The sequence below is a fragment of the Tyto alba genome, unplaced genomic scaffold, assembly GCF_018691265.1.
Source record: "Tyto alba isolate M040663 unplaced genomic scaffold, T.alba_DEE_v4.0 Super-Scaffold_1000006, whole genome shotgun sequence".
In the NCBI taxonomy this organism is placed as follows: domain Eukaryota; kingdom Metazoa; phylum Chordata; class Aves; order Strigiformes; family Tytonidae; genus Tyto; species Tyto alba.
This window is the reverse complement of record NW_024881272.1, coordinates 25,509,825-25,532,797: the sequence shown is the minus strand read 5'-3', so window position 1 is coordinate 25,532,797 and position 22,973 is coordinate 25,509,825. Positions and strand designations below refer to the sequence as shown.

General features: G+C 44.9%; 2 protein-coding genes across 5 annotated transcripts in view; one reads left to right on the top strand and one right to left on the bottom strand.

Annotated features, from left to right (window-relative positions):
• LRRC41 (leucine rich repeat containing 41) overlaps positions 1 to 2,694 on the top strand; it is an 8,859-nt gene extending 6,165 nt beyond the window's left edge. For 2 of the 3 annotated variants that reach the window (XM_042803404.1, XM_042803406.1), the window contains exons 8-9: positions 438 to 513; positions 1,741 to 2,694. In XM_042803404.1, coding sequence (XP_042659338.1) covers positions 438 to 513; positions 1,741 to 1,975 — 311 coding nt within the window. In that variant the 3' untranslated portion in view covers positions 1,976 to 2,694. Of the gene's footprint in view, positions 1 to 437 lie in introns of all 3 variants that reach the window. The other variant, XM_042803411.1, reaches the window with a different exon arrangement.
• On the bottom strand, positions 2,258 to 22,973 carry RAD54L (RAD54 like). Of its 2 annotated transcripts, XM_033000567.2 has the most exons (18): positions 22,895 to 22,973; positions 22,740 to 22,817; positions 21,645 to 21,764; positions 20,833 to 20,893; positions 18,948 to 19,083; positions 18,115 to 18,184; positions 14,720 to 15,008; positions 14,121 to 14,245; positions 12,175 to 12,325; positions 10,178 to 10,304; positions 8,010 to 8,084; positions 7,446 to 7,576; positions 7,230 to 7,340; positions 6,965 to 7,088; positions 6,609 to 6,687; positions 6,322 to 6,501; positions 4,767 to 4,930; positions 2,258 to 3,589 (listed from the first exon to the last, which is right to left on the bottom strand). In XM_033000567.2, exons 1-18 carry the CDS (start codon positions 22,895 to 22,897, stop codon positions 3,388 to 3,390), a joined length of 2,226 nt encoding a protein of 741 aa, XP_032856458.1. In that variant the 5' UTR covers positions 22,898 to 22,973; the 3' UTR covers positions 2,258 to 3,387. The 2 variants fall into 2 exon arrangements, with proteins under 2 accessions (XP_032856458.1, XP_032856459.1); XM_033000568.2 differs by lacking the exons at positions 18,115 to 18,184; positions 18,948 to 19,083; positions 20,833 to 20,893; ... (1 more) ...; positions 22,740 to 22,817; positions 22,895 to 22,973 and adding an exon at positions 15,525 to 16,696.

Genomic DNA, 22,973 nt, shown 5'->3' with positions numbered 1-22,973 from the left:
ACAGGCCAAGTAGAAATGTCAAAGAAAGGAACTGCAGGTAAATCCAGGATATTGTTTTCTGTTCTTTTAATAAAATTAAATGGGGAGGCTTAGGATCCCCGGAAATACATCTAATTTCTGAGTTTTGAGTTTAACCCTGTGCTATTGGCTGTTTTTAAAAAGCTGCATATTGACTTCTCAAACAAAACTAGGATTTTTCTAGTGAAACAAACTGCCCTATCAGCAAATGTTTCCATTGTCTTGAACACTGTTGCTCAGCAGGGTGAATTTGCTTTGGGGCACTGAGGGGGGCAAACTGAGGGTGCAGAGATGAACCCTTTGTGCTGCATGCACATGCTTACAGCCTCCTTATTGCACTATTATCCCAGCCTGTGGCCATTTAAATACTTAAGACAGTTTCCAGTTTGCATCTAACATCTGCATTTCTCCCCTTTTAGGAAATCACAGGCTGATTGCCCTTGCAGATATTTTCTCTGAAGATTCATCCTCTTCTCTTTGCCAGCTGGATGTCAGGTATTCCCCTGCTCTAAACACACTGAATTCCTTATTTCAAGGGGGCCAGAGGTGAACTGGGCTCAGAAGCAGAAGCCTGAGCATGTTTTTTTTTCCTTCCTCAAGGAAACAGCTGACCAAAAAAAGTTTAGAGAAACACTGCAGTGGGCACATACAACCTTAGTGGGACCTCCAGCATCTCTAAGGCATCTCACTGTCCCTTTTATAAATGAGTCAAGCTACATCTTAAAAGTGGCTTTGGTTTGCTGCTCCCTTGGGAGCTGGAGGCCTTTCCTGGGCTGTAGGTCAGAACTAACATCCCTATATACATTTATTCTTAGGCATCAGCATGAATAGCTCTGTTCCCACTGCCATAGGAGAGTATCTTGTAATTTCCCCTGTCAGATCCTGTGAAGGCCTCTGCATTCTCCTCTCGTCATCTTTGGTCTTCAAAGCAGCTTGAACTGCTGTTCTCTTCTTGAGCCTGAACAGCCAGTAAGCTAGGCATTAACCTTCATGAAGCATGCAGAGGGTGGCACTTCTGCAGTACTAATGACTTTTTTGCTTGATCATTTTTCCCCTCCTTCTTTATATCCTAATGCTTCAGGTTGCTGAGAGTACACAGGCTTGACAATTTAACCATGGTTCTCCTACAGTAGCCTTGAATCCTGATTGTTACTGTGCTTCTCACAAGATTAGTCCAGCATGCAGCTTAATTTTTATTTACACATCTATGCAAAGGAAATGACCTTTTAACCTCCTAGAAACACCAGGACCTGACACATGTGCTCCAGCTTTTCTCAGAAGGAAGAGATAAATGATCACTTGCATGTCAACTTGTAGGTTGGGCCAGGCCCCTTGGGCCAGGCCATTGACAGCTGCTAGGAGACTGGAGCGCTCCTGGCACTGCTTAACCAGCAGTTTGGGTCCAGCAACATTTTAAGGCCACAGCTAGGTCTACTTAAATCAGTAGTAAGGAGGCCAGGATAATGGATTTAACTTACAGGGGTTACCACCTTAGTTTTAAAAAGATTACAGCCCTTTGTATTATGGCTGTACTTCAGTTTTTTTTTTTTTTTTCATCAAAACAGACCACTCACGTTTTGTATTACTGAAGAAAGTTGTACTTTGTGTTGAAACATCCCTGAGTACCTGCACTGTCAGTTACTAGAAGGAGCAGTTATTTGAACTGCACAAATCATAGCCTAGACTCTTAATGACTTTTTTTTTCCTTCTTTCCCTGGAAAGCTCAAATTGCATCAAACCTGATGGGCTCTTAGAGTTCACAAAGAAGCTGGAAGGCCACATCCAGCAGAGAGGGGGACAGATTCAATTCACACACCTCCGCCTCTTCCAAAATTGGCTGGACCAGGATGCTGAAACAGCTCAAGAAGCACTTCGGCGTCTCAAAGCTGTGTGCAGCGTGGTCAATGACTCGTGGGACTCTTCCCAAGCCTTTGCTGACTACATCAGTGTCATGTGATGGATGCAGGAGCAAATCAGTCAGCTTGAACTGAGCAGTTCAGTCCCTGGCCAATAAGATCTAATTCATAGCACAGGTGGTGTTTTCTTCCCCTGGTTCAAGCAGAGTACAGTTGTTCTTGTCCCTTTTCTGTTCATCTGAAGAAGGGGCACCACAGTGAAGTGATGCAAAACTGTGGGTCAACAGCTGTAGTTCCAGGCAACTGAACTCTTAAAGTATTCAAACTGAGAAGATGGTAAGTGGGACACACATCACATGAACTTCTGTGACTTCCTGCAGATGTCTAGACAAGCAGTTATTTATTTATCTGTTTCAGCCAACATCTCATCAATAAATATCTTAATCATTGGAGAGACTCAAAAGCCATCTGGCTGTGGCCCTTGGCAATCAGCTCTAGGTGGCCTTGCATTTGAGCAGGGGCATTGGACAGTATGCCCTCAAGGTCCCTTTCAACTTCAGCCACGCTAGGATCTGTGAAATAAGAACTCCTCCCTCCATTTAAAGGGAGTAGCAAACAAGCTAAGAGCTTCCCTAAAAGCATTCCTAGCCTTGAACTTTTACATTTGGAAAATCTTATTTTAAATTCCTTCTGTACCAAGTAGCCTGCTGTTTATGTGCAGTCATGTTGCCCCTCTCCAATGTCTGCAGTCATTTTACAGAGGTTTTGAATAGTTTGTTTTTTTGTAACATTTTTGTAATAAAAATATAATTAAGACCCATAATGTACCAAAGTGTAAATTTTGTTACTGGTTTGTAATGTGATCTAATTAAAACACTGTTAGATCAGGGGAGCCTGCCCATAACAAAGCAAGTGGTTTTAGAAATTGATTTACCTTAGAGCCTGATTTTCTACTGCTTGCATGATCTTTCAGGCCAAATATTCAACATGCAAGCTGAAATTTTTCCCTTATGCAAATCCTCTTCCCAAGTAATCATCAAGGTTCACATTTCACTACAGAAATGAACCCTGCAAGTTTCTGATCAACAGCTGTAAGCCAGAGCTGTCAAGGAAGAAAAACCATGACTGCACATCGAGTGCTCTAAAACTGCAGGCTTAACTTAAACCTGAGGACAAAACTTGGCTGAGTAGAAGGCACAGACTCCAACAGCATGAGAGCCAGTGCAATATCTGATCAAGGGCACAAGGTCCAGTTTTTCCCAGTTCCCAAAGGGCTGTTTTTCAGACACACAATATAACAGCAAAGAAAAAGCCACGCACTCCTTGCTGTTGCAGTTGACTGACTAATGCTAAGGGCCTTCCAGCCTCTTGGAAACCACACTGTTCTGTTATTCCACAGCCACGCAACGGTCCAGCATGTACGGCTACCCACTGCCCCTTTCCTTAAAAGGGATTCAAGTGGGGTGTACTGCCACAGCAGCCTGTCCTTGCCCCCACAGGGGACAGTAACCTGTTAGGGAATCCCTCGCTGCTCCTCATGGGAGTGATGGTGAAAGGTGAAGGTGACAGCAGCATCCCATGCAGCCTTCAGCACGGAGTCCTGCAGCCCCCGCTTATCGGCACAGTGGTTCCACTGGGAGAGGTCAGAGGTACAGTCAGACCCTTCAGGAGGGGGCCGTACCTGGTGGCCGTTCACACAGCGATGACACTTGATCCTGGAAGAGAGCCAGCACAAGGTCAGTGCAAGGTTCCTCCACTACTTTAGTGTAAGGGTTGTTTAAAAAACGTAGTAACATTTGGATTAACTCCCCCTCACCTGCAACAGTGGCAGCTGGATTTTCAGACAGGATTAATTACTACCACGTTACATTTAAATGCATAACCACCTTCTTGCATGTGTGACAGATAAGAAATGACTCCCGTATTTTGGAAACCCTGTGATTGTTTCTAATGGCACTCCCCCTCCATGTTTAGCCACGGTCCTGCAGGACCCAGAGGAAGTTCAGGAGTTTCCCCTGAAAGGTGAGGGATGTTGCTTAGAGCAGATCTCAAGTGAACGTTCCCAACTGCTGACAACTAAGCACTGTGTTGGGCTTCCCGAGTTCGAGAGAGCACACTGTGCTCCAACCCGCTCCACCCTGGCTCCCACCACAGCCACCGGGTTGTGCTCAGGCTGTTCTGGAGATGCCTTACTGAGCTGCCATGTCAGGAGACAAAGAGCAGCAGCAGCCCTGACAGCAAAGCTTGTTGCCATGCAGACAAGATACCTACACAGAGCTAAGCTTTGCGTCACCTTAAAACTAATCCTCTTCACTTCTTGCCTGAACTAAGAGTCTTAACTTTCACACTGAAGCATTTTCATGCCCTCCCTGTCCTCTTTCTGGTGGCTACAATACCACAGGTCTCAGGGGTGGGGGAGAAGGGCAGACAATGGACAAGATTCTTTTAGTCCCCAGAACAGCACTTGGGTTGCCCTCATGAATTCTTAGCAGATGGAGTAGCCCTGACAGTGGAAGCAGCTCAGCACTTGAAGATCAAACCACCAGGACAGCAGCAAGGAAGGACCAAGTCGGGCTCCACCAATTTGAACAGCTCTGATCCATCTCTCCCTTTTCAGTAGCTGCAGTATTTCACAGCCTCCAAACACAGACAGCAGCAAGTTGCAGGTTGCTCACTTGTCCAGCCAGCACTGCTTTTCTTAGACAACAAAAAGGGAAGACAGCAAGGAAGTGCTCATCTCCAGGTGGTTAACAGTTTCAGAAGCAGAGACGCTCGAGGCCCTCTCTCTCTGAGCTTCCCCCTGCTGCCTGAGGAACCTCTGAACCAGTAGACCAAACTGGTAGGGTTTTTTTTTTTTGCTGACCCCCTCTATTAGTCATTCAGTACACTCACTTGTCATGGGTGTCACTAGTGGTGGTCTCATTCAATGTGAAAAGCTCCTTCAGCTCCCCAAGTGAGAAGTGCCTTTCTACATCTTGCTCTTCATCCACCACGCAGCTGCTGAGGGCCTTCTTGTGGGTCTGGCGTTGGAATATCTTCTCCTCTATGGTCCCTGTCTGCAGGAGAGAGAGTCAGAGATGAAACACAGTTGAGACATTGCTGTTAAAGGAGCACCACATTGGGAAAGTGTCACAGATCAAATGGCAGTAAGCTGTCAGGACCATTTAGTGCCTTGCCAGACTAGTACAGATGACAGGCAAGTTTTACTAGCTGCACTCCAACCATGTCCTATTTGGTTGCCAATCAAACCCAACTCTGCTTCTCTTGTCTTTCACCGTGGCTACAGGAATGGATCCAACCGAGATATGGATGAGGAAGAGGTGGAGCTGCCACTTGTGGCAGGAGCTCACACACCACAGCAGACTGTGCTGACAGGAAGGAAGGGAAAGGAGCTGAGCAGCTACACCCACTCCCTGACAAAAAAAAAACAAACAAACAAACAAAACACAAGCACACACACACAAGCTCCCCCAAAAAACAGCAACAAGGGATAGCCCAGGGTGACACAAGTGTCAGCAGTATTTACTGGTTCACCCACACACAGATCAAACACACCCGCTGTCTGGAGGGAGAGGACTACTTCTAGAACAGATGTGCAGAAAGCCCAGTATGCTACATTTTTAAGGCAAAAACCTAGGAGCAAAATGTCTGTTTTGCAGACAGATACAATACAAAGGAGAGGGGTGACTAGTCATGATTTGCAGATCGGTTTGCTAGTTCTAAAAGCAAAAGAGCTCCCTGCTTCCAGGTGCAGCCAGGTCAGCGAAAAAGAACACCATAAGGAAGACATGAGCAAAGAATGTTTTGTCAAAGTAAAATAATAATTGATCATGGAACACAAGCTTATAAACAACAAAAAAACAACAAAAAACCCAGACCAAAGCCAAACCCCACAGTCTGAACTAATGAGAGGTGAAGGTGAACAAGGGCAGAGAGGGGACAAAGTGTTACAGTAGCCTGAAAATACTAATCTTCCTGCTTTTCCTTTACAGTCCAGCTACCTCAGCTGCTAACTGGCAGCCCCATTCCAAAAGCCGCTGCAATTCCAGTAATGTACTTGCTGTTTATTAAGTACACATACACCCAAACAAACCGGACTGCAGCCAGACTGCAAACCAGCAACTTTGGCATCAGACACCCCAAGAAATTAAGGTAGTCAGCTGGCTAAATGACTTCAGAGGAGCATCTTATCTGGAAAGCCACAGTTGTTCCTATTTCTCAAAAGCCAGTCACCATTAGAAACCAAGTCCTGCAGCAACAACCCTCCAGAATGAACCTTCATGGTTTTCCACAGCAACACATCTAAGGGTAGGAAACAATTAAGCTCCAGTCAATTCTGGTCACCACCACAAAAAAGTTCTTCCCCTTCTGATCTTAATCACAGCAGCTGCCATCTGGGCTGGCACCAAGAACTCCATGTTGAGGAGGTGAGAGGAGTAAGACTCACTGAAAGCAGTCGATAGATGTAGCATGTCTTCTTCTGGCCATCCCGCCACACACGAGCCATGGCCTGCTCATCATTAGCTGGGTTCCAGTCTGGGTCGAACATAACCAGTCTGTTAGCCCCGATCAAATTCAAACCGCAGCCACCTGCTTTGCTGCTTAACATGAAGATAAACTCAGGGCTCTGTGGAAAAAGGCAAGCTTGGATTAAACTACAGTTGCAGCCATACTTTTACTCACAGCATTCAAAACTGGCAGGAGAGCTGCTCACATCTGGCAGGTTCTACGTACCGAGGGGCTGTTGAATCGCTCCACAATCTTTGCTCTCTTTTTAATGGACATGGTGCCATCTAGCCGGACATATAAATACCTAGAATATACAGCATTTACTACAATCAGACTACTGAGACCTTCAGAGCATCCTACCTGAAAGAGAAAAATCTTTCACAAACAACCTTGTAACAAGGGCCTGGGCTTTAGGAGCTTTTGCAAAGCACAAGCCACATTAGTTCCAATTCAGGAACATCTGAGGTAAAAGACAGATCAAGTTCCTGCTGATAGAAACTTTAAAAATAGCCAGTTTCCTTTACAGTGTAAGCTGCAAGTACAGTCTTGCAGGATTAAACAAATGAAGCCCAAAGACAAACCTTCTGTTCCTGCAGAGCTTTTCAAATAGGTCCAGTGTCTGAGTGTAGTTAGACACTAAAACTACCTTGTCGTTACTGGTGCTTTTTGTAACAGCAAGGATGTAGTCCAAAACCAGCATCTTTCCTGGATAAAAAGGAAAGAAAGAAAGCTAGAGCAGAAGTTCCCAAATCCCAGAGCTTGGAAGGGCACCTGATAAGATGCTAAATATAGTCTCATGGTGGCCTGTGTTAGACAGCACACTTGGGCTGTTGAGTTCCACAGTACCTGAAAGCTGGGGCTCCACAGATTTGGTGTTATAGCCAGCAGGGAACAAGTCCAGGGCTCCCATAAAACCTTCTTCCTCTTCCACGCACTTATCATGGATAAGAGCAGGGTCTGGAGAACAAATAGAGCTCAGACTGTGGAGTGCACAAGGGAGACTCAAAAACACCCCATCAACAATGCAAAAATCAAACCCATTGCAAGAGTGGAACAACTCACGATTGCAGAGCTTCTTCAAGGAAGTGATGGAAGAGAGAGATGACACACTGATTTTGCCTTCCTTCAGCTCCTCCACTGGCTTGGCTTGCTTCAGGAAGTTCTTGTACAGCTCAGCCTGCAGAGGTGTCAATCTGAAACAGAACAAGAGGTCTGCAGTCTCAGCCTGGATCCAAACCAACCCCATCCTTCCTCTTCCATCTACACAGTGGGTTCCTTTTAGCTTGATTTATTTTAGCTGTAACACAGACAGCCTAGAACTGCCTCCAAGGCTGATGGTACAGCACTGATATTCCAGCCCAGAGCTGGAAGAGAGGTTTGCAGATACTCTGCATAGCCCAGGGCTCTGCTGTACACAGCTGCCCAGAGCACACCAGCTGGCTGGCAGAACCACCAGTTGTGGGTTGTCCATCCCTGATTCAGGCAGAAAAGCAACATATTGCCAATGGCTACAATCTTATTCCTAGAGGAGAGCCATTTCCACAAGCATTGAACGGTTTTTTGCAACTTTTTAGTCCTTCCTTTTGCTACTCCCATTTCCTAGGCAGACTACATGCTTTCTGATACCTGCAGCAGACCACCTGCTCAATCTTCACTGGGAGGTATTTGGACAGGATGTCTGAAGTTCTTCGGATTAAACACCTGCAGGGAGCAAAATTAAGATTAGATGCTTAGGTGACATCAAATCCCTGTTTTATCACTATTATTCATCAAAAGATCAACACAAAGTCCCTTTGCTATCTCATCTCCAAAAGTCCGTGACAGTCCAACACATGGTAAAGGCCAGACACCCACCATCCACACTAAACCATGCTAAGAGTGCTCCATCTGCCCATGCTACAGAGCCCAATATAACCCACTGTCTTCGTGAGGCTTCCAAAATTGGTTCACGAGATTTGGAGGGATGAGGCATGATTCCACTTAACAGCCTTACAAGAGAAACTCAGCTCTTCCTCAGACTACCAACAGTATTCTCAACTTGAGCTACAACAGACCAGTGTCATGGACCAGGATTTAATTTAACAAGGACAGGATTTAACCACCATACATCATGGACATAACCCAAAGTACAAGCAGGCATCTCCCCATGGAGTAATTTAGTAGTGATCCTCAGCCAAGAGGGGTTCACTGTCTGGCACAAGACTTCAGCAAAGGGCATATCCTTTAGAGCTCTAGAAATGCCCCATGAAGCAGTCCTACTGCACTTTAGGACTAGAAAAAGTACTGAACTAAGCAGCCAGAATAAGAAAGGTACAGACACCCAGTTCTACCAGGAAACATAAAAAATACAATGTTACAAAACTCACAGAAGACAGCAGGGATATATGACAGCCCCAAAATCCATCAAAGGCTGTTAAATAAAGGAATAATCTAGTTTCCAAACCCATAAACAGGATGAAAAGTAGCAAGCTTAAACTGTGGTAAAGAAGGTTTATGTTACACATTAAGAGCTTTTTCTAACTGTGAAGTCAGTGATGCCTTGGAAAAGGTGTCCTGGGAAATATGCAACGTCTTGTGTGGGGTGGAGATTAAGTAGGGGGCAGTTTAGGTCTAACACCTTCTACCTTGTGACAGCAACATGGATTAGATGTTTTCTCCAGGGCCCTTTCAGCTTTACACCTATGATTCCACATATCATTGCAACACTGCTCACTTGTAATTCCTACCAAATTGAACTGATCCATCTGTCAGTACTTAGGTGCTTCATCTTTCCTATTTGTGTATCATGACTGTTGCACAATAAGGAAAGGACAGAGACCTCAACACAGCCAGGCACAAGCACTCCTGAACAAACTTTTGCACCCCTTTTCCATCAACTATAAAAAGAGATAAATACATCTCAAGAATGAGTAAGTTCTTCTCCTCCCAAGCTTTCCTTTCTCCTAGCTTCAAGCTGACCCAAGTCAAGGCCAGGGCTGTCTCTATAGAGAGGCTATACTCTGTGAAATTCAGTTTACCATGACTATGAACTGCAGGATTGTATTTGTGATGGTTGCAAAAGCTCAGATTAAAAAAAAAAAGAGATGAAGACACCAACAATGATGAGAATTCAAATAAGTCTCTAGTAAGAGTTCTTAGAGAAACAAACAATTGCCAGCAGATGTAGATAAACTGGCTGTATTCATAAATAGAAGCCAGGTTTAAACCAAATAATACCAAAAATCAACCAAAGAGAAATAAGACAGCATTTTCCATCACAGAGGTGCTTCTTGGGGATCAAAAGTCACATTTCTGACATGAGTAGTCTAATCCCATTAGCCCTACAGACCCAACACAGCTATGAAAGTGAACTGGACTCTTATGACTTGGGCAATCAACAGCAGAACTGAGCAACATTCCTTATACTCTGTCTGCCACTCAACATCTGGGCTGGACAGATCTCAAGTCTGACCCAGTCTCCACTGTAGTTGTGTTAACACAAATAAAAGGATGCTGCCTGACTGTTCAGATCCCAGGAGAAAACTGAAACATAAGAGTCAAGTCATAATTCAGTATCTGAGTACGTTTGCTTGGGGGTGACTGCTGCTAACTGTGCCATGTCAATATGCTATTTTTCAGACTAAAGCTACATGCTATGTAGATTTCTTAGGCAATAAATACTTGCACAATCACTCACTGAATAGATGTAACTGGCAAGAGAATTCATTACAGCTACAACTGTAATTTGGAAAGATACCAGTGTTCACCAAGGGCTTACGCAAAAGCTCTGCAAAGAGAAGAGGAATGAAGTTCACCTGTTCACAATGCTGATCAGCTCTTTAAGTCTTTCTTCTCCTTTGTGTCGCTCAGCTTCACTTGCATCTGCATCTCTGCCTTTTAAAATGGGAATTTCAAAGTGTCTTTTAAATTCCTGTGCAGTTCCTGTACAAAACAGAAGTGAAAAGGTGACAACTATTACCAAATAACCTTTGATCAGTACCCCGCAGCCCCAGTTATCACACCACAAGCATGGGGCCCAGCAGATAAAACAAACTCCCACTTCATTAGTATGATTTGTTTTCCTTCCTAGCCAGGAAAGATTCAAACAATGCAGGCAAATCTGTACAACTGAAAGTAATTTTGTACTCCAACAACAATGCACTGCCAAAGGTGATACAATTTTAGTTAAACCCAAGTCCAGTCAGGCATGTAGTTTTTGCTTACATTCCAGCTATACTTTTACTCACAGATTTTGTCCTTGCAAACAGCAGCACAGGCATTGCCTGTTCCACAATTATCTGTAATCAGCTGCTTATTACTGGTCACAGGCTGAAAGAGGGAAAAATGACTACTACGTTCATGCAGCTTTGCTGGAAGTAGTTACAGTATTAACCTCATCCCAGAGAGAATGAGCTGGAAGTATAGGCAGACTAGTCTTGACCAAAGTACAGGTCAAGGTGGGGCAGGGGAAATCACATCAGCTCCCTGTACTAACTACCCAAAATTGAAACATGAAAAAGGCAGATGTAGAACACCTACAATCCCATCCTTTCCTTGAGAAATCCTGGGGGCAGAACAGCTGAACAGAAAAAGATATGGCCCAAATGCTGCTTTTAAGACTGTGATGAATGGTGTTTAACTAGTTGTGCATGCACTAGAATTAATGAGAAGCCTCTTGAACTGGATGCCAAACAATCTGAGACAAATATGTGTGACAAGTTACAGCAACAAGGAAATGATTTACAGATTGGTTTATTATCATTCCTTGACAGAAAAAATGACCTCTCTTGACAAAGCCAAGCTGCTTCACACTGGAAAGCAGCAGACCTGCTCCTAACCCAGTGACACAGGAGAGAATGCAAAGACTACTTTGCTTTTAAATTGAAAACAGAGCTTGCAGATATAAGCAGAACATAGGAGTCTGAGACAGAATTCTTTAGTCTGCTACCAACAATTGTAGGTGTTTGATCCTAAAAACTCACACTAATCAGTATCTCTCCTCCAGACTCTCTTCTATCTCAGATGAAGTTAACCCCATAATTCACAGGCCTCCTTTGCCCTAAAAACAGCAGCATTCTTAGCCACAAATGCTAGACATCACCCTCAGCTTATCTGAAAGTGGGATGGCAGACTGCCAGAAATTCAGGCTTTGTTGCCTAACTCTGCCACAAGGTACCTCATTCCGCCCCAGTCACTTCAGCCTCCTGTGCCTGATGGATACAAGAGAGAGCAGGGAAAAGCTGTCTCGCAGGCTGCCTCTGTACTCAACACAGAGAGCATGTCATGTCAAACCCTCCTTTCTGCAGACCCTCTCCTACAAAGACATCACTCCTGGCTTAGATTTCTGAATTTACTACAGCTTAGGAGTGTTGTGGGAAGTACCATTACGAGTTGGCTTCTCCTGCCTAGCAACTCCTGCGGTATCTCCAAGAGCTTATTATCAGAGAAACTCCTAAACTAGGTGGAGATTTTGGCTGACCAGCATAGCTACACAAGAATAGCCAGGCAGTACTACTCAGGGTCATATATTCATTTTACCTTAATAATTAATTCCCCTTCCAAAACACCTGTTAGAGACTGGCACACTTTAAGTTACCATCTTCTTGAAACAGAGCTCTGATGATTTATAGCTTCTGAAACAGGGGAACCTGATCTAGACTTTCTGGATACAAACTTAAGGAGAATAAGTCTCCAACCTGTATCTGACCTTTCCTCTCACTAATGTCTTGCTGATTTCACCAGACTTGTAGCTAGGGGAGACCTTGCCAGCAACTTCCCTCTCCCTTATGTCTCTCACACATTCATGTCTTACCTAGAATGCCTGAATTGACAAAGTGCACCAGGCTGAAATATTCAAGCAGGTCATTCTGAATGGGGGTGCCTGAGATAAGGACTCGTCGAGGTGTATTTAAGCTGTTGAGAGCCTGGTATGTTTGGTTTTCAGAGTTCTTCAGTCTATGGCCCTTTGAAAAAAAGAAAAAAATGAATGAAACTGATAAATCCAGTTGCCCTGATAGGAAGGAGCTTAGAGATCCTCATCAACACTGACATGCTGTACGCTCCCAAAAGGCATCTCACCATTTTTCCCATTCCCGGTAGTGGACTAAATGTTGTAGGTATATTCAACTGCTGTGACAGACTTCTTTCAAAACCAAGAATCTAGTGGGAAACCTAAAGCCATTACATGAGGAAACATGACATTACAAGCTTCCCAGACCATGAACATCTGAGTCACACCCAGGCCATAGAGTCTACTGTGAAAATAACAACCACCACATGGTCTAACTAAAAGACCTGTTTCCTGTTCACATATGGGGATGTTTTCAGATACCAACACCAGGCACTGAACTCTGGACCAGTAACATTTTATCACCCAAGGTCAAGAACACAAGCCATTCAGACCACCTATATCCAGGCCTTTGCACACTAACAGAGGTTCTGCACTGCTTACAGGTGTAATCTGAATACAGGCCCCATTTCCCATGCCTAGGAAAAGCAGCTTTATTAGCATCCAAGTGCTATGCTGCAGGACAAAGTGTTAAGTGATGAGACGCTTTTTACAAGTACCAGATCACTGCAGAGAGGTGAGTATTTACTTGAAGCATACAGAAGCTACAAAGCCAAGGACCTGCACTGCCAGCATCTCTAGCTGCTGGCCCCATCCCAGGGGCACTAAGAGGTGTGGGTGTTACACTTGTGAGGATGATCGTTCTTTTTAAGCTCCTCTCAGCACTGTTCTAGCAAATACAAAACCAAACCACTGGGTGGCACCACTACATAACAAATCCTGTCTATCTGGCAGCGAGGACACTGGCTTGATCATTTCAGGGAGGCAGAGGGCACTTGTTTTACTTTGTCCTTCAGAGAATCTCTGGCTCTCAATACCTATAATCACAAATAGAGAACAATAAATGAAAAAACAACTGCATTTCAGCCTTGTGAAAGCAGAGCTTGGCAACATAGTCTTGACAAAGTTGATCCAGCAGTCAGCAAACATGGAGTCAAGCCACGTCTACCTCCTTTTGAACAAGTAGCATATGAAGGAACACCTCACCCAGCTCTCCTACCTCTGCCCTGAGCAGAAGACTACAGAGAGGGGAAGAGGGTCCTGCCATGGGCGTGCCCTTCAAACTCCCCCACAAGCACAGATTAAGATAGCCACATAAAGTGGCTGACAGCAGCCAACACTACAACACACAAAAGCATGCTGAATCACAGAATCATTTATGTTGGGAGAGATCTCAGGGTCTCCAGTCCAACCTCTTGCTCAAAACAGAGTCAAGTTAAAAATTACTGAGTAGAGCATGAAGCCAGGCCAAACAGAAAGTACTTCTGACTTCAGCAAAGACAAACAGAAAAAAATGAAAACCAGATCAGCGAGCCAGGGTACTGCCATCCCATCAGAGTAAGGCCTCTTTCAGAGTCAGAGACTGGCAGTGGACCTCCTTTCTACTATGTATTTCATGCTGAGAAGGCCCTAGTACATGACTCCACCCTGCCAGGGACCTACAAACTGGCCACAGTTACCACCATCTGGATTTTCTTCATATCTCAGCTCCTGAAAACATCCTCTCTTGTTCAGGCTCACCCATTATGGATGAGCTGGTTACCCAGAGCCTCTCAAACACCAGAATGGGTGATGTCCACAATTAAACCCTGTTTCATGCTACACTCCCCCGTTTTAAGAAAGAAGAGCTAGCTTTGCCCAGATCTCAAGAAAATATCAGGAACAGATTCTCCTTAAAGATTCCTCTGTACCTCATCACATATGACCAGCCCAACACTGCCCTTCTGTAATGCCTCAGCATGGAGTCGGAAGGTCTCGTAGGAGATGATCAGGATGGGTGAAGGCACTCGCAGGCCACGCTGGTTCATAAAACCAACTGCAGATGGAAAGGGAGAAAAGGAATAAAGAGGAATGACGAAAACTAATAGAAAAGGGTCCAAACTCTGTAGTCAAAACTTTTGCCTTAAAAATCTAGGAAAACCTGTCTGTATGAATTACTCTGTAGCATCCCTTCCACCCACATATATACCCACGCTCCTTTCCCCACAACCATCCCCATTTCCATCCCCCTCCCACCTCTGCCCACTCCTTCTCCTGGCTTCTTGCTGGAGCAAAGAGGAATTGGGACTGCCCTAAGTTAAGCACATGACTGAACTTGGATTATTCCAAAAGATCAACTATTACCAAACATGCAAGGGCCTGATCTAAACATGTTAGTGGAGAGACTTTCAACAGTCCTCAGAGCTCTAGTGACAGCTCAGAAATGTTCACATCAGCTGCTGTCTGTTTTTTCCAAAGCAAGATTTTGATCTAAGCCAGCCCACCACACCATTTGCAAACATTCCTGTACCTAGTTTACGGTCAATCTCTTCTTTGGAGCCTCCATCAATGGCCAGTGGCTGGATCCTTCCCCCCAGCCACTTCTCTACTTCATTGTACCAGTTTCTCACCAGGCTGGAGGGAGACACCACCATGGCTTTCTCGATTTCAGGCTTGCAGTCCGGACTTTGCCGGAGAAGCGTCCACATGAGTGTGATACACTGCAGGGTTTTGCCCAGCCCCATTTCATCTGCCATGATACAGCCATGACTCCCAGGGATCCGCCGGCTCGTCACACAGTCCCAGAGGAATTTCACTCCCTGCCAAAAAATTGTTCTCTCAGAGCTGGATGAGGACATCAGCAGAATGACAACTTCATTACAGCTTCATTGCTGCAACGCACAGGACTGATACTAAAACAAACAGCAAATCTGAGTAGCTCATCCCTGGGGACATGCAGTGTTCTAATGAGACAGAGGAAAATCACCCAAGACGCACTTAAAATGCAGCCACATCTGGTTTGGAACAACATTACTGGTGCCAACATGTACCTCAAAACAGGCGTGAAATCTTACTACATTTTAACGGTACAATTATAACTAGCTTCCTGACATGGATTCCCAGAAATTTCTATCCTTGGTTGCATTAGATAGACCCAGGCAATCAGTTAATCTGCAATCACTGCAGAGAGGTTAATCACCTTAACAACATCCAAATTAGGTTAGTTTTAAAAACACAGAATCATAGAGTAAGCAGAATTGTTTCTGCTGCCTGATGAACTCCCAGAATACCCTCAGCAGCCCTCATTGCTTCTGCCTAAAAGTGCAATGACTCACCTGAAGACTCAAGGTCCAAAGCAGATTCAGCCTCAGAGAAGGCACAGGGCTGAGGTTATAGCCCACATCACATGGTAGGAGGAGAGCTCAGCCCTGCCTTAGGCTCTGACACATCACCAAGACAGATAAAAGGAAGGGGGGAAAAAAAAAAAAACAACAACAACAAAACAAAAAAAACAACAAAACACAGACTCTACAAAATGTTCCTCTATCATGTGATGATAGAGTCAGAGAAAACCAGGGCACTGTGCTGGGAATGTACAAACTCTCTGCATTGTATCAACAGAGCAGGGAGTGAGGGACACAACCTAAACACACCTGGACGTATTCACCCCTCCGTGCTCTGCTGTTTAGGACTGGAAGATGGAGCACCTTCACTTGCACTTTCAAGTCCTTTCCTTTCTTTCTTAGGCCCTTAACAATAGGTTAATGAAGTTTATTTAAGCCAGTTGAAAAATTATGAAATACATTACTGAGTAAAAGAGTGCATTTGGCTGGGGATCCAGTTGGGTGACCTCCCGGCAACTGGGCAAAAGACATGACAAAGACAGAGCAAACTTGTACAACAGTCTGGGAGCATCACCCGAATGAAGCAGCACAGGAATCTTAGCAGGCAAAGACTTATTAGTCAGACTAGAACTGAGACTGCTTTATCAGAGATATCTAGCTGTCAAAACACAGACAACATGCCTAGGACACCAACATAACTATCATTACTTGACAAAAGCACCAGCAGGCAGTATCTTACCCCAAAAGAGAGTGCCTCCAGATACAACAGCCAGAGACAAGCATTACACTGGGTCCCCCAACTCTGAGGTACAAGTACAAGTTAGGAGCAGTCTACAATGCTCTCAGAGCCATCTGAGTATCTTCCATGCAGGGACATAGCCAACTTGACCTGCTTAGCCTGCAAGATCAGCAATCACAGCTTCCATCCATGATGCCTCTGGGCTTGTATGATAATATACTGCACCTGTGCTGAACTTCAAACTGTCCAGATACCTACATTAGATATTTGGAGATTAGTACCCACTGCTTTGATATTGTGATGGTGCACATATTTACAACAGAAGATGTTTTTCAGCACTCTCCACTGATGAATTCCAAGTCTACATCAGTCACAGACAGCTCACACTTACAAAGGGTAGCCTCTGAATAAAACACAATGAAGTAGGAATCTATTCCACACCGTGTTGGGAAGCAAGGTACCAGAAAGAAGAGCTTCAGTCTTTCCTGGCTCAGGGACTGCAGATCCAATTAATTCTGCTGACCAGCAAAACACAGTCTGCCCTGCCTAATTGTCATGGTTTAAGCCCAGCCAGCAACTAAGCACCATGCAGCCACTCACTCACTCCTCCCTGGTGGGATGGGGAGGAGAATCAGAACCAAGTAAAACTTGTGGATTGAGATAACAACGGTTTAGTAATTAAAATAAAATTATAACAATAGTAACAATAATTGTAATTAAAAGAAAGATAACAAAAAGAGATTGAAATAAAACCTAAAGTGATGTACAATGCAACTGCTCACCAACTGCTGACTGATGCTCAGCCAGTCCCTGAGCATCAATCCTCCTCCCCTCCCAGCCAACTCCCCCCAGTTTATATACTGGGCATGACATCATATGGTATGGAATATCCCTTTGGCCAGTTTGGGTCAGCTGTCCTGGCTGTGTCCCCTCCCAACTTCTTGTGCCTCTCCAGCCTTCTTTCTGACAGGCCATGAGAAGCTAAAAAATCCTTGACTTTATAAGCACTACTGAGCTACAAAAGCATCTGTGTATTATCAACGTTATTCTCATAATAAATCCAGAACACAACACTATACCAGCTACTAGGAAGAAAATTAACTCTATCCCAGCTGAAACCAGGACACTGATTCAAGATTGGGCTGCAACACAATTTATTGCAACTATATCCTATCATCTTCCACACTGTGTTCCACTCAGCAGAGCTACATCTCCAGACTTCAAGATCAGTAAAGGACTTTCAAGATAAGTAAAGGCTGGACTTTCAGCCCTGACTCTGCAAGATCCCACCTCTCTGCAGAATCTGGTCTTTTCCAAAGGTAACATTGGTGACACAAAAGTCAGCCAATGTGCTTTCCTAGACCTGTGCAACCAGTGCATAATGGTCACAGAAACTCCCCAGTTTTCACTATAGGTCGGGTCAGCCAACAACCCCACAGAGAACACACCTGTGCATTAGGCAGCATCATGTTTAGGCTTGGAGTGCTCTGACTCTGTTTTCTCTTGACTCTGATCCAGCAAAGTTCTTACCCACAAGAAAGCAGTATATATCCATATTTTTAAGGACAAACAGGACTGTTGTAATACTCCCAGCATGTCCTCTTGCTTAACACGAGACAAAGGGTATTTGCAGCATTCAGGCCTCTAAGAGGATGGTTAAAACAAATGTTTCACTTTGCAACTGCAACAGACTACAGTCTGTTAGACTGTCACAGACTGTTAGTCCGCGAGGTCTATGCAGACCTCACAGTTGGTGGGTAACAATTCCAGCAGAGGAATTGCAGCTTTTTGAAATGCACCAAGTGCTCCAGCCACACCCTCAGATCCTGACCGAAAACTTACTTCTCTCTGATGGGGCCGTAAAACACGGCTGAGGACCGGATCCACCACAACATGGACAGGTGCTTTGTCCCTGCAGGAGGCAGTCAGGGAAGAAAACAGTGTGATTAATGAACTCGGCACAGCATATGTTTAGGCTTTTTTAAGTCTCACTGCTATACTGAGGACTCCCCAGTGGGCTAAGGGAAGCAACTACCAACAAGAAAGTGAAAAATGGATTAATTCAGTTTTGAGAGTGAAGTCACAGGGGCCTGATCTACAATACAGAACATCAGTGAAACCGTGTATTCTGGCTGTGGTTAAAACAAGGGCAGAATGTCGTTCACAGACACAGTTATAAAGTCATCATTATGTTCCTTGTTTCGATAACAATCTTGTAACTGTAGTATTGGAGAGAGGAACACCCTCCTCTGTCCATGAAGATCTATCTGACAGCCCTTTTAAATTATAACAGCAGCACAAAAAGAACTACTTCAGAATAAAAACCATTAGGCAGCCTAACATTTGACTGTCAGTCATCTCTGCTTGTCCTTAGATGTTGATGTTTCCTGGCTAACAACTAAGCCATAAGACTTTCTAAGCAGCTTCTCCAGGTGTGTATGCTCATTCCTTGCAACAGGTTTAAATTTTTGATGAATAGGAGATGAAACAGCCTATGGAAGAGCACAAACAATCCAGCATGGGCCCATTCCTTCTTCATTACTATACCTGAACCAATTCAGAAGCACAACTCTTGACATTCAGACGCCAGCTCAGACACAATTGGGAAGAAAGCACATAATCCTACATGTACAAGGAGGTCAGAACTGAAGCTTTTGTGCCAGATGATTACTCACTTATCTATTTTCAGCTGGTCATGGGCACTCAGCAGTGGGGGCTCGTACAGAACCAGAGCTCCTTCCTCAAAAGGGTCATGGAGAGGACCCTTCAGCCCTGCCCGTTTGATACCCAGTGCACGCAAGCCCAGTGGCCCTGAAAGCAAACAAAGGCACAACTCAAAGAACAGCTTCTTCCTGGAAGAAAACAGAGGCTTGCAGAAGAGTCTGATTACATTTTGGAACAGTGAATTAATCGGGTGTTGGTGTGGAAATGCAAGCACAACTGGTGCCTGCAAACCCACGCAGGGTGGTTGTTTGGCAGCATTCTACCAGCACACAGCAGGTAGCTCTGTGGCAGGAAAGAATACAACCAAGGAGCAGAGGCAAATATGGAACATTGGCACTGCCCACCACATTGGGTGCACCAGATGCCACATATGCTGGCACACAACAGTATGAGCTGTCTTGCAAGGTGACTGACAGCTTCATCCCAGACCCATGCCACTGGCATCCAACCATAAACAGGCACAATGTCTCCCCTCAGCTATCTCTGGGCATCAGAGCTACTCCTAGTACCAAAAGGTGGTGGTTCTAGTTTTTTGAAAGGCAAGCAGGAGTCCAGAATGTACGCCTCAGCAGCTCAATAAATGCATTCCCACATAGATAGGACATACTGGGTCAAATCCTCTTTTTGGATCACCTAACCCAGACTTAGCCAGAGTTGTCTCTTTTATGTAAAGTTAGGAAGTGATCTTTAACAGTGATGAAGTTTTACAGTACCATAGTTAACACCATACTGCCATACCTACTCTAGGGCATTATTTTCTCTCTGCTGAGCAATAGTACACGTTTGGCCTTGGAGCTAATTTTTGTGAAAAGCAGAAACCAAGGATGAATCCCTTTTCCTGGTATTATATTTTGATGTCACTGTTTTGGAATGGAGATGAACATAAAAAGAACATGCACAGAAATCCCTTTTCCCATCAAAACTCAGACAACTGTGCTCCCAGGATTGATTTTGCTTGGGAAAGAGTAAAGCAGGGTCAATTTGCCCACTGCTTGCTAAAGCTCCTTGCAAAATGAGAGTGCATCACAAGCTGGGGCAACAGTGCATGCACACAAAGAAAAGAGCATATGAAACAGCATCTCCCAGTTAAAATAGGAAGAGCCACAGAAAGCAGCCTCCAGTGTTACAGTTCTGTTTCAGTCTCCTGACAAAACTGCTTTGCCACAAGCTAACTTTGACAAATTCTTTTGGGGCATGTAATTTCATATCAGTGTCTCCTTACAGACATATTTTTATAACTAAAGTGCAAGTGAAAGTGGTTGATCTGCATTTGAATTTTTCAGCTGAAGGGTGAAGGGGAAGAAGGGGACAAGAACAGGCCCATTTCTTTCTGAGATGTTGTGTTTCACTGATTCAAACCAGCTGAGGCTTTGAACTTCAATACTGCCTCGCTTTGAAGATCACCTTGAGGCTCAACACACCAAGCCAAGTAGACAGAAAACTGGCACATACTATCTTTTTCCCCTACAGCCTTCTGTCTGTTAGTATCATTAGGGTATTATTTAGATGGTAAACCTTCGTTGCTTGTAATTCATCTTGCTTTTGTATTTGCAATTTGATTGTACAATCTTCTGGCACTACATCAAATACATAGCAGTAAGAATACAAAATCCAATTCTGAAATGTAGAATTATCCAAATGAAACACTAGTAAGAAATATGAAGACTTTGTGAATGTGCCAGCATTTTTCTTTCAAAATTAAGTCAGGATTTATGGAACATATGCATCAGTGTGAAAAATAACACTAATCCCCACAGATACATTTGACAGGTCTGAGCATTATCTGTTTTACCCAAGTTAGTCAACAAAGACAATCCTTAAACCTTCTCATCTTACCTTTATAATTTGGAATGGGAACTTTGAAGGGTTTGGACAAAATGCTGCGGATAAAAGCCTCCTAGAAATCCAGAAAGAAAACATACTTAAGAAGTCTGAAATCAGAGACTGCTCAAGAAGGTAAGCCCAGGACTTTTTTTTAAGAACTCAATTCTGCCAAGCGCTGAGAGTCTCTCTATTCAATTCATTCAAACTTCAACTCCAACTACTTTCAACAATATCCAAAAGGAAGAAAGTAACAAACCAGCAAAATTCCCCCCCACCAACTCTCCTTTTCAAAACTGTTTTCCTTTGGGTTTTCTATTGTGTGAAACTGACTTTTCATAACTTCCATCTTCCCAAATCCACTGGCATTATTCACTTGTTTGAATTGCCAGGGTAGGGGAAGCAATAGCATTTATTTCCTGTAAAGGAGCTAAGTTACCATTGTAGGAACATCCATGCCAGATCAGCAAGCATCCAGCCAGCCCAGCACCTGGTCTCCAGCAGTGGAAGCCCAGAGAGAACTAGGCAGACAGCACTTGAGCCATTTGTGTGGAAAGCTACCCACAGCCCTGGGCAATGTCCTTCACCTAGGGCCCACAGACATCTCTTATTCAGGCTTTCCATTATAAAAAGTACCGCCACCACACCTCCTTCAACATTAAATGGTTGGAGCTAGCAAAAGCTGTCTCCTAAATACTCTGTGTATGTGTGGCACTTCTATAACACCTCTGATTAAATGGGTCCGTGGAAGCATCTGGTCTCCCTTGGTGAATAAGCGCCATATGCAACCCACCTGCTGTGGTGTGCCAGCAGTAACTCTCACTTACATGTTGACTGCTGTCCAGGCAGTGAGGCCTATTGGTCAACTGAGTCAAGGGTTTCCGGAAAGGCGACCTGTAACATTCTCCACTCTCTGCCTCACTAACAGGCTTCTGTCTCTTACGAGTCTGAAAAACAGAATCAAGACAAAACAACTCAGGGGCAGCTGGTGAGACAAGAAGATAGATGCATGGCCGTCACACTTGGTAAGCACCTAACCACACAGACAATCCACCCAGCCAGCTGAGTATCTCTGAACAGACACAATCATTACTCACCCCTACTGATAAAGGACAGAGCCAGCAACACCACGAAGGTCACCATGCCCTAAAGTTTAATCCGCATGAGGGCTAAAATACTCTGCTAAATACGAAAATAGCTACCACCTTCCAATCTGTAAGAGCAGGCTAGTCTGTACGAAGATTCGTGCCTCCCCAACCCAAAAAAAGCAGAATTAAAAAAAAAAAAAGGAAGGGTCAGTAGCATGGAACAAACCACATTAAAAGTCCCCAGAGGTTCCCACATCTGTTGATACACAGGTGAAAGGCCTCACACTGAAACCAAAATTTCAGACACTTAGCAAGGCACGATGATAAATAAGTCATTGATCTGTTTCCTGATTTAACACAGTCCTCTTCAGACTGAGGCATGGTTATAACCACCTGCTGGCACAGAAAAAGGGATTTGACTCAGAAAGCACCAGGTGAGACTCTTTGACCTGTGTGACACAGAGCATAGCACCATAACACTGTTCTGTCTTAAACATCTACCTATTCCTAGCAACCAGCCCTCTCACAAAACACTTGGAAGCTCTCCCTGAGATAGTTTTTCCCATAACCACGAAGCATCATCTATACACAACTAAGTTTTGCTACCGACTACACGCCCAAGACATACGCTTTGACCAAACAGACGAAACCAGCATGAACCCGCGGCCAGATCCTCAATCTCCAGAAGACGGAGGCGGGAACAACCTCCGATCGGGCACCCGGGACTGACCCGGGCCCGCAAAACGCTACAGGCGCCACACAGGGCCGAGCCCCCCCTCCAAGCGAAACCGGCCTCGACGCCGAGGGGCGCGGGTGTTGCCTCCGCCCGCTCACCGTCGGGGGGTGCCGGTCCTCCTCTTCCTCGTCGCCGGTCTTCCTCTTGGCCAGCTGGCTAGGGGCCAGGCTCCTCCTCTGGAAGAGGGGCACAACACACACACTAAGGGGACGGCGGGGCCGAGGGGACCCCGCAGCGCCCCCCCCGCACTCACCATCGCCTCACGGGGGAAGGGGAGCGGTAACGGCTCCGCGCGCGCCGCGCGGGAGGCGGGAAACGCGCCGGGGCGGGCT